We start from the raw sequence: 18,351 nt of genomic DNA, 5'->3' as shown, positions 1-18,351 counted from the left end.
ATACATTATTATTATTATTTAACATATTTAAATATTTTTGATAAACTTGAAAAATTGTTTAATTTAAAATGGTGTGAAAAACATCCTAATAGCTAGCTCACTATACTGATTAAATTTATAAAATAGATACCTAAGACTTATCGTTGTTTTTATTTATTCCTTGTATAAGTTTATCGATATATTTTATATCTGTGGCATAATATACTACGACACCCTAATAGCAACCATAATTGGTCATCCGTACCATTTCGTTTTACGTTTAAAATATGCACATCCCATCTGATGTCGTACATACTAAGATAATATATTTTATATACCTATCGGTAAACAGTACCTATATAAAGTTCTATATACGAGTACAATCTTAAAATGTCGATGCACTCATTTTCTACGATTATGTATCTATGTGTTTTATACTGTCGTATTGGGAATGTAGAACGTGAATAATACAATATAAATACAATATAAATAAAACATATATAATGTATAATATTAACGAGTCTTTTTTATTCATCCTGTACAGCGGGAAACCAGAAATGCCGAAGGAAAGAGACGTGGGAGAGGCTGCAGAGACGACACGCCGACCGTCGGGCGACCATCAAATACACAGAACAACCAGTGTGGGTGCCCACCACAGAGGAAAATATAAGCGATCAATATCATCGTCCAGCGACTCGACCAAATCGGCTGCCTTTGACCAATGAATCCGAATTTCCGGTTAAAAATGTCACCTCTTACGAGTTGCCCAGCCCGACAGCTGTTTCACTGGACGGCGGTGGTGGTGGAGAAGTTAACCAAGAATTAGCGAACGCCTGTAAAAGTTCATCTGCTCCACATCTCATCAAATCTACTCAGACGCTACCTCGCAGGACCAATAATACTGGCGGATCGGAGGTATTTTTAGAGGTTGTTCACGCATGCGGGGCGTTCGTTTAAGAGGCTCTGTTTTTTTACCTACATAAACCGTCCAACATGTCAAAAACGAAACGATAATTACTACTCCAGTCTTTTGGTCGATATAATGCCTCTTAATAAGAACTTTAAAATGTAAAAACAATACTTGGTTCTAGAGTAGGTTTCAGCCCGAAACTTTTAGGGCTTAAATTTTGAACTGACAATGGAAGACATTTTTAAGAAGGGCTTGCATTAAGCTATCATTCATTTTTTTTTTGATAGTTCACCCACAAATGTGTTATTAAAATTGAAAACTATTGGTTAGATAGTTAAAAAAAAAAAAAAACAATCATCTGTACTGTATCATAATATGAACGTTTGTTTATGCCTATATGGCTATGTCTTGAGAGGTATATAATATATTATATAATTAGTAGTCGATTATAATTTATAACTTTACTCAAATTTAATATTAGTCAAAACCGTTAAAATATTTACTTGCCATTGGAAATTGGAACAATGTATAATTGTTATAATGTCAATACTAAATAGTTTAATATTATTGTGAAATAATTGTGAACGAGCAGCCCCTGCAGCTTGTTTTTTAAAACGACCTCTACTCTATGTCTTTTAACTGAACGCCCACATTATTTAATATAAAGAGAAAATTTGAAAAAATTAGCTCCAAATACATTTTTAATATCCGACTTGTTTTCTTATTTTTTAGAATTGGAAACATTCCAAATGTCACTCAGAACGATACTTAGCAGGTAAGCTTTTTATTATTGCTATTATTATTTGCTCGCGTTTTGTTTAAAATTGCGATATCGTAACAAACTGTAGCTATATATGGGTTACGCCTTGACGACGCAAAGTCAAATTTCTCGACGGTTAAACACCTCGATACGTTTGTTATCGCGATCCGTAGTCGGTTACGGCTAATGTTGTAACGTGACGCTAGCCGATTAGCAACATAATTTTTATAATATGTATATTATTATATACCTGCCCATTATGCTAACCACCGCGATAGCCATTATACGAGACGACACAATAATAATATTGTTATTGCATTATTTCTGTCAAGGTATGTATAATATTATATCAGATTTTTCGCATATACAGTTTTAGGCCGGTGGCATTTGATGTAAACACATGTGTATAACATATTTTTATTATATCATTGTTGATGCCAGCCAGTGCCTACTAGTTTATGCAAAATTTGTGAATCACGTGGATCTCTATAATATGTATATATTTGATAAATAGTATAATAGTTTTTAGTGTTTTTACTCTTTGTAGGTATACTTACTTCAATCCGTTTTTCATATATTTATAATTATTTTTTATTTGAATGCCATTAATCTAAAACTTCCAATTGTATAGCTACCTACCTACTTATTGAAAATGATCACTTGAAGCATTATTTTTGATGTTTGATGATTAGGAATTTGTTATTTGGAATACTTGCGTATTATGTAAATAGCATAATTAATAGCATATAGGATGGAGATGACCAGAGATCTGACAACGTGATAATAAGTAACTTTTAAATAAAAATCTGACTATATTTACATATAGGCTTAACTATAATAAAACTCTTACTCGGTATATTATTACTATCGATATCGTGAGTGATTTACTAATCCGATATTATTCACATGGTGAACCGTTTATTTTGCAATAAGAATGAGATAGTCTTATCAGAAATTATAGTTATTATAAATAATAAATACACATTATTTAGATCGTATTATATATCTAATAAAATGCTTATTGTTGAAAATTAAACAGCTATAATCAAATAAGAACTCTTTTTCTAAAAGAAAAATAAACCGATAACAACAACAAATATTTGATTGAAAAAAAAAACAAAAACATAATTAAATAATGTGTAGATGTTGATAGTTTAGATACGTAGTACACTTTCAAGTTCAAAAAAAGGTTAGACAAACAGCTGTGCCTCAAATCAAACACCTATTTAAGGTGTTTATAGGTATTTAAAAAAATAAATTTGAATTCCGATATTGCTAATAATATCCTGAATGATATTAAAAAGTTTTAAGTTTCCTTTTTAGGAATAATCATTTTAAAATTTTGTCTGTCTTATAGTATATATGTATTATATCATGAATGATTCGTTTTAAAAGTTTCACAATAATCAATCATATCACATCATATCATACGTCATTACATTATTATTTTCAAACTTAAAATTTACAATGTACGTATTTGTTTATTTATGTAATTATAATTTTAAGTTAACTTTTATTTGTTATTTAATTCTAAATATTCATACAAAAATGTTTAGGCGTATCTATTAACAAGGTATAATATAAAATACAAAAATGCTTTAGAGAGGAAACAATACCCATCCTCTTAATGCATATGAAATGAGTTTTAATCATATTCTAGTATATTATAAAAAGGAGTGTTTTGAGATGAATAAACATGGTTTATATAATTTATAAAGGTTTGTACGTGTATAGGTATATACTAATAGTAGTATAATACATAGAAAACGTTTAAAGTAAATCCAAACAATATAATAATATATTTTGACTTCACTAAATTAGTGAACAACTATTATTTTTGAACTCTGTATTTTATGCGGCCCCCGTATGGAAATATGAGTATAATATTATAAAATATTTTCAACGTATATTTTGATATGTAATAATTTAATATGTTTTTATAAAGACTATGTACTATATATCTATATACAAGTAGTCATACACAGTATTATGATTTCAAACGAGAGATTGTATACAGTATAGGTACACACATATATACCTACTTATATAATAATAATATATATATTATAGTGTCGTTGGTAAATTAAAAAACAGTCGATATTATACCTATAAAATATAATAATATTTCATTGTACGTTTACGAATTTGTTTGAATAAGAGATTCCAAATGTCTGTGTTTACTCAACTGATGATTAGACGAACAAAGTATGCACAAACGAAAATAATATCATATTATATAGTACTATATACACTGATATTTAATGATATTCAGTAGCGTTTGGCGTAATCATCTGTGCGCTGTAAATTTTTTTAGCGATTTTCGCTATTACGATACATAATCATTTTTTTTTTTTATAGTTATTTAGATACAGCCTTATGCTTACGTTTATATTATATATTTAATAATCGCATTAACTTCATTACACGTTGGTATTATAGTAATAGCAGTGATAATGGTGTATGGTGGTATCCAAATAATAATCAAAGATTAGGTGACAAAATTAAAACTAGCCATCACTAACTAGGCGGTCGCCGGTGGTGGAGGGTAATATTTTTTTTATCGTCGATCGGATTCGGCGTGAACGAATTTTGAACCATCGCTGCGGCGGCGGCGGCGGCGGTGGGCGTTACGACTGCGCGTGCAGCGATAGGAGTCGCAGCGCGTTTGCTAGAGATAATAATGTAGAAACGTTTGAGCGACAACCGTCCGCGGACCACCTGCAACGGCGTGGCGTGCCGGACGCGATCGAGCACTGAATGTTATGGCCGGCGCCGGCGATAAATTCGGTTTCAAGTTTTTCCGTAGCGTGAGCGTCAAGTTCGAGAGGCAATGGAAGGTTGGCCGGTCAGAAATTTTTTGGAACAAAATGAGGGAGAAGAAAATCGCAGGTCAGTCTCGGCTATAAAGCTTAATATAATACCGCGTATATATATGATGTATTTGCCAGCCTACTGGGTTTTCATTAAATACCCGCTCCTCCCCCCCCCCCTCCACAATGGAATTTAATACGATATTATTCTGTTTTTATGTCATCAACGATTTTATATTTTATCGCATTGGTGCACACATCTGCGCAATGTACGAGTATAATATTATCATTAGGTATAGCTATAATACCAGAACATATTATGTAAACAATACTATACCATCATTGAATACAATTCATTGCTAATATTTTTCAATTACTAATATTAAATGGTATGCCATCGAAGTATAAAATATTAAAATTATAATATAATACGTAAGTACTAAACATATGAAATAAATTACGAACAAATCGAAAGTTAAATTTCTATAAAATCACTATACTTGATATTACTTTTGCCTGACGACTGAACAACTAATGACCCTACTAGCTTCCCAATCCGGGTATACTTTTCTAAGCTTATAGTTAGATATTTTACATACAAATATTAAAAGTAGTTGGATTGTACATTTTTTTTTTTCATTCCGTACGCTTAAAATATTAAAGCTTGATAATTCGATACATCAGTATATTCATTAATGAAAATGCCGATATTTGAATATTATGATATACGTACGTATCTATACAATCTATTATAACTTATACATTTAGTATTATGCTGAACAGGGCCGTACTCAGCCTTGTATCATTCGACCACCGATTGTCCCCCATATAAGTATGAGATATATTAATACTATAATCAATTCGTTTTTCTGAGAAACGTGTTTTTATTATAATCATCCGTTTGTATGATTGTTATTATTATTATTATTATTATTATAATGCGAGTTCTTAAAGATTTATTTACTTGAACACATTTTACGTAATAGTATACTATACGTGTTTTATCCTCGCGTGGATGATAAAATGTCACAACCACGAATGCCGATCATTCTCAGACGGCGTCCATAAATAATATAAATTATAAGTCTCCGATTTTAATAATATCATCAAAGCATCGAACTCGATGACGCTTATTATTATTTTACCTTTGTGTTTATTCCAAACTATGTTTGGAGTATAATATTCCAGTGAGAAATTCGGCTTCAATAAACTTGTAAAAAATGTGTAGTATTTCTCTCTGACTGCCCTACGAGCTGTTGATTTTCTGTCGCCTTTCAGTTGGCTGGTTACGATATATTATCCCAAAATAGCGGAATGATTCAAACGTCGTCAGTTAAGTTCAGTCATTTGAATTATAACTATATACCTATATATGTAAATTTTGTATTATATTATGTATAGCAATGAAAACAAATTAATTTGAAATACTTGTTCGTACATTGAACTTATTTATAATCTACCGACATATAGGTAGGTACTTCCGACTCTAAATCAATTTCGTGGATTATAACATACGCTGTTTTACTTGATTATTTTATGCACGGGGTGCAGCCAAAAAGTCCAACTTAAACAAAATTCAAATCTTCCAATCTAAATGTCTCCGTCAAATAACTAAAGCTCCCTATTATATATCTAACGACACTCTACATAAAGATCTAGCTATTCCAACAGTTCAAAACGTCGCAAAAACCTTCTACAAACGCACACACTCCAAGTTCCACAGCCATCGTAATCCCCTGATTTCCGAACTATCTACCAACACTATTCCTGGTGACCCCAGAAGGCGTCTAAAACGTACCTGGTGTCGTGACCTACTAATCTAAAATTGTTTATACCTCTATCTCCCTTAATTTTATAACCACACCCTCTCCTACTAGCAAACTAAAATCCTAGCCTAAAATCCTAACCTTAAGTGCCTCCAATGGGCGGTTTCTTATTTCCAGCCTCTCAAAAACCATATCACCTCCATCACATACACTTATTGTAAAACAACATTTACAGATTGTGTATATTTAAATAAACGTTAAAAAAAAAAAAAAAAAAAAAAAATTTTATGCATAAATGTACTTTGATAACCATCAATTGCAATATAATTTATTTTTAATAATTAATTTTTATTTTGGATATTAAAATGTTTAATATTTTTAGTGTTTGGAAGTTAAACTTATATCTCTACAAAATGTTATGCCTTGAAAAATAAATAAAAAGCTTTAAAGTAATAACATGCAAAACCAACAATTAAATAGAAATTTTTAATGTTGTTAGTTTACAACAAATCAAAACTTGGATCAATTTAGTCGTGTTGGATAAGATATATATTTTAATATATATATATATATTTACGTTTGTAATGCATGCATTTAATAATAATATTATTATAATAATACGTATAATTTAGGTTAAATTCGTTTATTTGAAACTTTGATCAGCAATTATTATATAACATGATATCCGACGAAATAAAATTCTTTGTAAATATTTTTATAATACTAAAAATACTTTCATGTAATAAGAAAAACAAAATATTTTACCTCTTTAGATTCTATTTTTTACTATTATACATTAGTTTTACTTAATCTATCAGTTTAAGACTTTAGAAAAACTGCCCTGGCTTAAAGTAATAATATTTTTGTAAACTAGATTTTGTGATTCTATAATCATATCATTATTTTTATAATATACTGTCTATGTGTATAATGTCTAGTGTGTTACAAAGGGTATTGAAGTATTATTCATGATTATATTACCTACTATTACCATTAGAAAATAATAAAAATAAACTAGCATTTTCTTTTTGGGTATAGGTACCATATACGTTTTATACAACACAATATAATATAGTATGTGGAAATTAAAATCGTTTCGTTTAATAGGTACAATTTATAAATTCGTGTAAAATAACATAACAAAAACATATTATATAATAAACCTAACTGAAAAATTAAAATTAAATAATAATATGTAATTGTTTAGGATATCAATGTATATCATTATGATCTAATATTAAAATTTAATAACATGAAATGTATAATTATATCATAAAAACAGTAAAACGATACTATATTTTTTATTCAATAATCTATCTCATTTAGAATTAGATGTTTTCGCTTGGCAATGTGACACTATTTATCTGGCATTTAAAAAATAGACGCGTTTTTTAAGATAGATTTAATAATTAATGTTTATTTCTTTTTTCCTTTTGAGTCGTCGTTATTATATTTGGTTTTACTGTTTGTCTCTTCGACTCTCTCGCGTATCATAATAACTTCAATAATCAATGTAACATTCTAAGATTCTCATTGTGAGTCATTGGTTGAGTTTTAGGTGAACCCATTTCACATTTCATAAAATATCGAATACTATGTTGTAGATAGGTAACATATACAAATTTATTCTTTATCTTAATAATCGTAGTTTTATTTCCATCGAGACCGTTCATTTTAATTTATAATTAAAACTGTTTTATACATTTCTTAAACGAATTCTGGTACGGTACAGTGGCAATAATATAATATAGGTACCTACAACCATGGATTCACAAACTACGATTTTTATGCCGTTTTACATCTAACCGTTGAGCTTTACGCAAATTAATTTAATAATAATATTTCATTTTTAAATTTGGAAGATTCGAGCAATGGTTAAGAATACTATTATTAATATTATTATAATACCAAGATTTGTCTTGTCATTTTTAGCTGAAATCGATAGTGTTATAGGTAGGTAGGTATCTGTGAAAACAATCTTCGGTAAATAATGTTAAATGTACGAAATTAGTTTAATTATTGTAATAAATTACATAATATAGTAACAAATCGTTGCAGTGACTTTTGCGTGTGATCGTATACTTAATATAAGTAATGAATTTGTTTTTTTCCTCAAGGCTCGCCCATAAAAATGTATTTATGAGTATTAATTTACAACCAAATTTGGTTCCATTTGACTTCATAAAAACACATAACAATAAAATGAAAAAAGTATGAGCATTAATCTGTGGCGAATAATTACCGCCAGACTGCAAATGTCAATTATCTTACCTATATATTTACTGGTACAATATTATGACCTTATGTAGTATGGACTGCTTAATATTCTAAACTGCTCGATTTTGTTACATTTTTTTTTGTAATAGGCCATGTTATAATATTGCAAATAATTGTCAATATCATCGACCACTTGTTCATATATTCGTCGTCAAGAATTAATTTTACCTCCCGCTCTCACATTTATTTTATTTTTTTCATTACCAACTTTAAATATTAAAAAATATTAATTACGATAACGAATTAGTCTATAACGTGTATTAAAGTGGAATAAATTAATCAAATATTTTTACGTTATTATGCAATATGTTTGCTAATAGTTATTCTTGTGTTCTGGGGCTACAATTCTCACGGTACTGAAAATCGTATTTACTTTCTTATTACTTAAATACTTTATATCCACCGTGTTATTCATGTTTAGTATATAGGTATATATATATTAATATAATATTATTTTTCAGTTTAGCAGATGTTAAATTTTCACGTTATATGTTATACATAATATTACCATACTTACATACTGTAGGAAGACATTACTATACATATTTATTAGGCATTAATAAAGTATAACGTAGAATAATCTATTTGTGTGTGCATCTTTTTCACGATATCAATTAATTTAAATCATTCGTAAATCTTGGTGCTAAATTTGGCATAATATTATTATATTGCTACTGAGTAAATAACTAACAGATTCAATCAATGCATAGTTTTTGATGCTAATTTTTAAAAATATTCAATTCTCCGTATTTACCTAATTTAATATTATATTATAGTATATTTTAAAGGCATCGATACGGAAATTTTGAATATTAAACTAAAAGTTTCACATCCTTCCCTTTAGGACTTTGGACATAGCTCTGCATGTTTATGTTACATGACGTACGATATTATATTATATGTATATTATGTTAGTGTAGTTATCATTATTATAGAGCTCATAAAATATTCATTACAACAGAATTAATAAAATACGAATGACATATGTGAACTGTGAAGGTTTAATAAAGTTTTTGAAGTAAATAGTTATAACATAATATTATCATCATTAACAAAAAATTCCAGACAAACCATGTGATATTATAATGTATTAATACGGTTTACCAATGCTTATTTTTATTTTAATTAAATACAAACTTTTTTTAGAAATTAATACAGTATAGTGGCATTTCCAAAATATTACCCTTATATTAAAATGGTGTAGTTGTGTATTGTTATACTACGATTTCTATTCTTTATAGTTTATTGTTGCCTTTTGGTGTAGTACACGACGTTATTTTCATTTCCTAAAATATTTTATAATAACACCTCCTTATGCAATATTGTGATAACCAATAAGTGATGACGAAGTAGTAATGACACGTAGTCATACCTACTGTATAGCATAAACTTACTGTGGTTTGAGGAAATTTTTCTTGAAGTTGTCGTAATCCATTATATTTAAAATAATTATTATATAACTAGGTATATAATAGCTTCTGTAAAAGCCATTATACCGTTGTTGAGTATTATTTTTTCACTTTTAGTAAGATTTCTTTAGATTACGTTCTAACATACACGCAAAGTAATATAAACAAATTGATTGAAAGGCAAGAATTTCGTTGTGTTTATTATTCGAGCATTCAATAGAACCTATAAAACAAAGATGCGGTTTAGACGTCAATTAATTAAACAAATAATGTATAGGTAGTGGATGTGTACTTTAAACAGTTTAAACTCGTAAATACAAATATAATAATATATTATACTTTGTATTGTGTTTAGGTACTATATATACAGTGTTGCTTTTCGTTGTGGGCATAATAATGTATTCATTATTTTTTCCATATAAATATTCGGTTAAACTGTAAAATATTTTTATTCAGATTATTATTTTATACAAGTCTGTAAAGGTATTGTCATTAATGGGTGTCTTCTTATTATTACTCACATTTTATACCCATACCCATGTCTAAAATCTCTCATCATCAGTCATCGCTTGAATATAGTTATGGTTATTGTGCTAATTTATACAGATTGTGTACACTTTCAAATAATTAGAAAAATTAATATGATTTTTATTGTAATTTATATACGTGAAGATAAATTGTTTTTTTAGCTCTTGTATTTTTTTTTTTTTTAGATATACCTATATATAATCTATACACTTCAATTTGAACAGTCAGTCGACAAACACTAATCATATTATCTGATACGCTTTATTAGAATATATATTTATATATAAATTCAGAAATGCAGCTGCAGTGATATATTCTAATCAAAATGTTTCGCACAATGTTGCCACGTAAAGCATAAGCTGCAGGCGAGAATAGGTGTGAATAATATATATATATCACCTGCGGTGGTCATTTGAATAATACTGCATTAATAATTGTTGCATAGAGTGTGTCAGGTATAGTAAAGACCTTACGCGCATATTATACTCTTTAATAATATAGGTAATATTATATACATATATTATGTATGTTATTCGTGCATGAGGACCGGTTTCGGAATATCCTGATCATCTAAGTGAGTCATTTCGGATGATATGTGCAAAAATAATAATAACAGTCACAATAAACACACTCATCATCGCTACCGCAGTATTTTTATTCGAACGAATTTTTTTCATGTACTTTTTACGTGTTCGAGTACTGAATAATAATTATTATGTTTTGTAAAACGGTGTGTTTCGTTCGATTTTCAAATAATTACTACTGCAATTTTTTCAATGACGCTAAATAATTGATATACATATACTTACATCAATTTAACCGTGCAAACAACTTGCGGGGTTAGGGGGAGACTTGCTTGAAAAAATGATCGGTGCTGTTGGTACAGTATTATTGTATTAATTACATTGTACGAAAAAAATTGAAAGTATGCACATCACCCGTGCAGTATACTACACTCAATTTTCTATCCTCATGTGTTAATGTATGATATTACAGTTTATAATATTATTATCACGGGAAGTATAATAGTTACAGTCAGTATAGAATATCAGTTAAAGCTAATCTGGCTATATGTCATTAAACGTCATCCGATATAGTAAGCTTAAGACTTCGGTATAAGCCATGCAACTCACCGGTACGTAAAATAGATGAATTCGAATTGCGCGTTATTATAATATATATATATATATATATATATATATATATGTTTGAGCGAGATAAACGACGCTTTTCTTAAATTCTTCGAAGATATTCGAGATCTGCGATTTCCTAATCGAATAAAAATACTGTTTGTCTCGCGTGTTATATGCTGCGTAACAGATAGTCGCGTTGAGGTTTGATACACAATGTATTTGTAATTTGTATATCACATATGTATTTATATATATATATATATAAAAGCCAATGACATAATAATAATTCGTTTTATTCGAGTACTTATACTGCATCGTGTTTTTTCTTCAGCATGTCTCATCATATTTTCTATGAAATCTACATATTATAATTATCGTATTACATAAATGCATATAATATATATTTAATTGAACCTACCTATCTCTATACCTACCTACGCTATTATTACAATCATAACAATTATGATTATTAAAAAAAAAGGAGAAACCACAATGGCGTGCTATATATAACTTTATACATACATACCATACTTATGTATAAAGTATATACATTTCCTGCATCACTCAAAACAATGACAAATATTGTTAGATGGACACTGCGAAACCTAAGTATATAGGTATTATTATTTTTCATATTATCAATTCCATTATCCTTATTACCGTTTATCTAAAAAAAAAAATCGTCTCCCAACAATGTGCGTCAATGATTCGAATGTGGAGCGTATTCGAATGCGCGATGGACGTCTTCTCCGATTTAATGATATAAATAATAAATTTGATGACCGTTCGACCTATAGTAAAATGATCGCAAGCCACCCGCCCGGGACAATGCAATAGCGACCCCCCCGACGACGTTGGAATCTTACCTATATAGGTATTCCCATTGTTTGGTTATTATTACTATTATTATTATTATTATTATACAATATTATAGCTGGGTCGGAGATGCCGAAAAAATTCTTCCGCACCGGGGAGTTGCAGTATATAATAAAGCGCGACGAATACCACGTTTGTCAACCATAAACGTTCGGTAAATTATATATATATATATATGTATATATCGGACGGTCCCTGCCACTTCACATGGGTTATCGCTACGTGTTTTTGATATACGTAACTGGCGCCAAGTCCGGTCATCGGGAGACCCATCTCTGGTGCAGCAGATACCGATCTGAGGGCTAAAAAAAAATAATAATAATATGGACCATAGCGGGGCAGGTACCTATATGTATATATGGACGCAAGTATATGTTATTATTATACACAGGTATGTTTTATGATATGAGATATCCCGTCCGACGACGCCACGAAAGACATGTGCGCAATGTTTTCGTCGTCGGCACCACCACATACGACAAGAACGCCGCACAACGTTTATACCTAGCTATCTATTGGTTTATACCTCGCCGCGGTCCATTCTAACATAGGTTCGGGTTACGTCTTTTGCGTGCGCAATAAAGCGTAAATAATACAGTATATCTAATGTATATTATACATTTATATGCATGTCATAAATCGATTTCTGACGCGTTTCTTCTTTAACCGACGACCTAGTACCCTATACACATATCGTGTAATATTATAGCTATTATTCCTATATTATACTGCCGTAAGCCCGTCGTAAATTTTTTTTTTATAAATATTGTACTTGTACGCACCCGTCATATTGGTACTGTATAAGAAACTCTCTAAAATACAATCGTTTACGCAATTGTTCGTTTGCGTATATAACACTTCTCGTGTACTGTAATCCACTATTAATTCAGAATTCAGACCAACTCGAAACCAATTTCAGAGTTTCTTGCGAATAAGTCCAACCTAAACAAAATACAAACATCTCAAAGATAGCCCTCCGAAAATGAATTAATGATTGATCCTTATCCATATAAGTATAAAAGTATTTACCTATATATGTGTATTGTGTATAAATTATCAATTATATTTCTAATCGGGAAAAATGCCTGCCCCCCGATGCAAAATGACTGAATTCCCATAGTCGATACGCTTTACTATTATTATTATTATTATTACTCGTCAAGCATCATCGGTCATCGCTGCAGGTAAAATGATAAGTGATAACAGCTGAAGGCATATAATAATTAACAATACAGTATGTATAAAACACTTCAACATCGTTGATCTTCGTCTAGTTTTTTATGTTCAAGACTTTTTCTCGTCTCGCGAAATTCTTCTGAGCTCGCCATTTTTTTTCGCTCACAGTTGCAGTCGCTGTGGTTCGTAGCACGCTACGGCAAATGAATCAGTTTACTCTGATTGTGCGTTATTTTTTGTTTTTTCCACTTCTTTGCCGTGAACAATAAAACAACTTTGGTTGTATAACAATACAGTATATTAACCGCTCGAAACGCAACAGTGCCACGCGCGTTCATAAAAAAAGAAAAATTAATATCGGCCCGTTGCTAGTTTATTTTTAAAACTCGTCGCCTGTGTAATATTAAATATACATATTATTATTATACTTGTATTTGTGTACAGAATGGTCCATTCAACTGCAAGCTTCAATCACACTAATTTTCTTGCAGTCGGTTATCTATTTTTATTTCATTTTGGGCAATCCTAATTGATTTTTCATGTTTTTTTTTAATGGCGATTAATTAAACACACCAAATAAACAAAAAAATTGTTCTTGAAATGTCAATGTTGAACAAATATTTATTTTTTTATTTTTGAGTATTTAAAGATCCAATAAGAGTGGAATGACGCAGTGGCTGTCCTAAGTATTTCTCAATTTATTTTTGGACAAATTTGAACCGCTTAAGCAAATAAAAATAAAAATCCGTTTAACACATTATTATATAATGTTTTCAATTGTTATTTAAGAAGTAAATTCTGTACCTTTCCAGCAAGATAAAAAAGTTCATTATAACTTCATTATCATCAGTAAATCATCGCTAATTTTATTTTAATTAGATTGACATTTTTTTATGCAAATCGCTTATATGCTCACAGCTTAACGTGTTGGCCAGTTTTTTATACCTGGTTGTACATATGCTATATCGTTAACACCCCAGATCACGTAAAATTGCAATACGCGAGTGGTAGCTACGGAATTCCAAGCCCAATATTTTTATTTTTTTTTCCTAATCGTAAAACAACGACTTCAATAATTGAGTATAGCACGTCAAGTTGATCACTCTGTACATTATTATCATGTGTCACGTTCACTGCACAGTGAATACTGCTACAATTATAACATACGACCGCTGTCGTAGTCGTAGTGCGCGAAGTGTGCGACAAACAGGCAGCGGGGCTTGTCGTCGGGGGAGAAAAAAAAATTATAATTATAATACACGCACACGTGCCGAACTATGTCGCAGGTAACCGGAGAGTATTTATATTAAATTATATTTATTACGGCTTCGTTTAAACATTATAATAATGTTTATGGGCATATTATATATAGGCGCATATATATACATAATACATTATATCGTCTTCGAAGCATAACAAATATTGTACATTGGCGCCCTTAAATGTTTGATATTTTTTTTTTTTTTTTTTTTTGCGGTGAATTGAGTCACCACGCGTGTCTGCAGATTAATATATTATATTATGTTATACATCGAACTGATCGACGACGATAAAATATTATATCACACGAACCTGTCGATTATCGTGAACGACGATTAACAAAATCCGATAACAGTTTAAATATTTATAAATTTTAGTAAGCACATATAGCAAGCCTACTAATTTTCTTTCTAGGCCGCGAGGCCAATTTTTATAACTCTTATAGTTATTGTATTATAAGATTTTATTTTTGCAGTTCCCAAAAATTTACAGATATACGCCGACAACACGACAACGTATTATTTCTTCCCTTTTTTTTTTTTTCGGCCATAAAATACGGAGTTGACAGAAAACCTGCAACCATATCGCGTATAATATACCAAGCGTTTACTTGTATAATGTTACACCCGTCGAAATTCTAAAACAGTTCCGTAAATGACGTAGGTACGTTGGCGCTGTCGTTTCACTCGCGTAACACTATATAATAGTATAGCGGCCCCATTTGGTATTTCTGCAGGATCGGCATCAATACCTTAATAATATTTTGACGTCTAAAAGTAAAACTAATCGATTGCGATTATAGAATCGTATTGAATTACTCTTTAATTAAAGTTATTTAGGACAACAAACGTGTAATTCATATTATTATACCGCCATATGTATAATATATTGTATATAGTCAATTTTACAATAGAACAGAAAATTTCAGAAAAAAACTTACCGATAAATTAATATATTACCCGGGTATACCGAATAATGGAATATATATTATAATATGTATAAACCAAATGGAGTCATTGCGAGCATGCGCTCATCTATTATTATCCTAAAATAATTCAATTTTTTTGGATTTTAATTTTTTGTATTTTTTTTTATATTCTTAGAGGGATCTTATTTTAGATAATTGGAATTTATATTTCCTGTGTAACTGTATCGTATAACATCAATTATTATTTTATTTTTAAATTTTTATACCTAAAACGGCCCAAGTACTCTGATATATGATGATAATTCTATTAATAATAATAGTTTTAAATAAAAAATATAAAAACAAATAATATTGTATCAAGTCTAGTACCTATATACTTAGTTAAAAGTTTACTCAGAATATTGTTTTAACAATAAAATTCTAAGATCTAATAATTATCGCCGATTGGTTTACTACGATACGTTTTCAATTAATTCGTCAACCAGCCGCAATAAGTGCCATTGAGTTAAAAATAATAATATTTAGGTAGGTAGCGTAACAAATAACAATATTATTATAACGTCTTTGGAATAATATTTTACGGTGGTAACAGAGAACCGCGATGATATGCAGTATATACATAATATGATGTACAACGTACATGATGGTATATAACACTAACTGAAGGGTGTCAGTCGTTAAAGTAAAGGGTATACTGATTCTATTATTTTTCGTGCGCACAGTCGTGTGAACAATGATTTCGAATGCGGTTTTCTCGTGTCTTTTTGAATAACCGTTTTACACTCTTGTGCCTATACTATAATGATATTACTATCATATACGCAATGTGCATTGTGATTTACAACGGGCGACAGCATGCAGGGAACCCGTCCTCGCGACCTTGCCAAGGACCCGCACACATAACAATATCCATGTTATTATATAATGTAAAATAGTGTACTATAAAAGGGGGTTGTTACACAATACACTGACATTCGGGACGCATTCCACTGCCAACGACCGACAATATCTGATCGGCCGGTGTTCTCCTCCCGAAAATGCTGCTCCGCCTATATAATATATCAACCCAACGCGATATCCCTGGCATAATAATAATATTATGTTATCACAACGACGACGACGAGTGATGTATATTATAACACCTTACGCCCGCGAAACCGTACCATAAAAATACGCTTGTCGATCTCCGTAAATTCGATTCTCATATTATCATACGAAACAACGATTGTGTGTAGAGTAACGGCGTTGGAATGCAGGGGAAAGCGCTACAAAATATTATATTTTATTTAAAATAATTCAATATTGTTCGATTTAGTGTAGAGCAGGCACACGTATTATGGTATTATATAGGTCTAACCTACCTATACCTATATACCTATATAATAAATATATATGTACAACACATACTCGACAAGCAAATACCGTGAGCTAGTTATCATAATCATTATCATTATTATTGTTGTTATTTTTATATTACAAACAGCACCAGTCGTATAATAAGTATTATTTACAAATTGCACAATTTTATTTATTTTGTCTATTTGTCGTTTCGCGAAATAAAATAATGTTATCATAATCCGGGCCGTTTAGTTATATCGAGGAGCGCCTTAACTTGCAATCTATCGCGATTATATAGGTGTATGCTACAGTGTGCATATAACGTAATTTGAGTGTATATTATTTAACTGTCATAATATATAATATAGGAATTGAAAAAAGAAAAAATAGTATTTCGTGTTTACATAACCTATATAATATATAATAAAATCCTGTATCGTTCAAAGTGCGCGAACGTCTTCGGAAACGGCCTCGCAGCTGTTATCGATCTACAATCTGTGTTCTGTATCACTGAAATCTGGAGACTATTAGGATCTATAAAATATCGCGTAACATAATCCGAGCGTATCGAGAAATAATTCCGGTCGATTTATTATTTGAATTCATATTTTATTTCAAACAGAATATTATATCTCCACTAATCTCGGTCCAGTTTGATAAAAAAAAACAAAACAAAATAAAAATAATATTAACTACGCTATGCGGGGTGAGGTCGCATCCGACCTACGATATAGTACCTAATAATATATCAAATCGACGAAGATAACGCCGGGGCGAAAAACCATTAAGTTTATTATCATCCGCGCGGAGTGGGTGAGCTGCGGTGGCGGTCTCGCGCTGCAGGGTTCGTTGGTTATGGGACCGATTAAAGATTGCGTTAGACAAACAAAGCGGAGATAAACTTATTATAGACACTACGGATTGTAAGGTTAGGCTGTATTAGTATGGACTAGACAGCTGATCCCACAGATATATAACACGTCGTAATGACGTGGACTACAAACGCGCTGTACATATTATTATTATTATTATTATTTGTATATGTATACACGCGTTGACAAGACGCAGACGAGCACAAGACTACTATATACATTATACATAATATAGTACGAACCTACGTCTCTCCCACCCCCCTCCCCTCCCGTCAGACGCACCGTGTGTGTTTTACCGTGCAGCGTGTGTGCATGTGCGCCGTGCAGAC

The 18,351-nt window shown here is 30.6% G+C and overlaps 1 protein-coding gene across 3 annotated transcripts in view; it reads left to right on the top strand.

Annotated features, from left to right (window-relative positions):
• The window catches only part of cv-c (RhoGTPase activating protein), a 119,365-nt gene that overhangs the window by 38,496 nt on the left and 62,518 nt on the right, over nt 1–18,351 (top strand). For all 3 annotated transcript variants that reach the window (XM_089227669.1, XM_089227670.1, XM_089227668.1), the window contains 2 exons: nt 524–894; nt 1,622–1,664. In XM_089227669.1, coding sequence (XP_089083795.1) covers nt 524–894; nt 1,622–1,664 — 414 coding nt within the window. The remainder of the gene's footprint in view (nt 1–523; nt 895–1,621; nt 1,665–18,351) is intronic.

This window comes from Diuraphis noxia, unplaced genomic scaffold (genome assembly GCF_037042655.1).
Source record: "Diuraphis noxia isolate RWA-SAM2 unplaced genomic scaffold, SU_Dnox_SAM2 contig0004, whole genome shotgun sequence".
In the NCBI taxonomy this organism is placed as follows: Eukaryota; Metazoa; Arthropoda; class Insecta; order Hemiptera; family Aphididae; genus Diuraphis; species Diuraphis noxia.
This window is presented reverse-complemented; position numbering and strand designations above follow the sequence as displayed.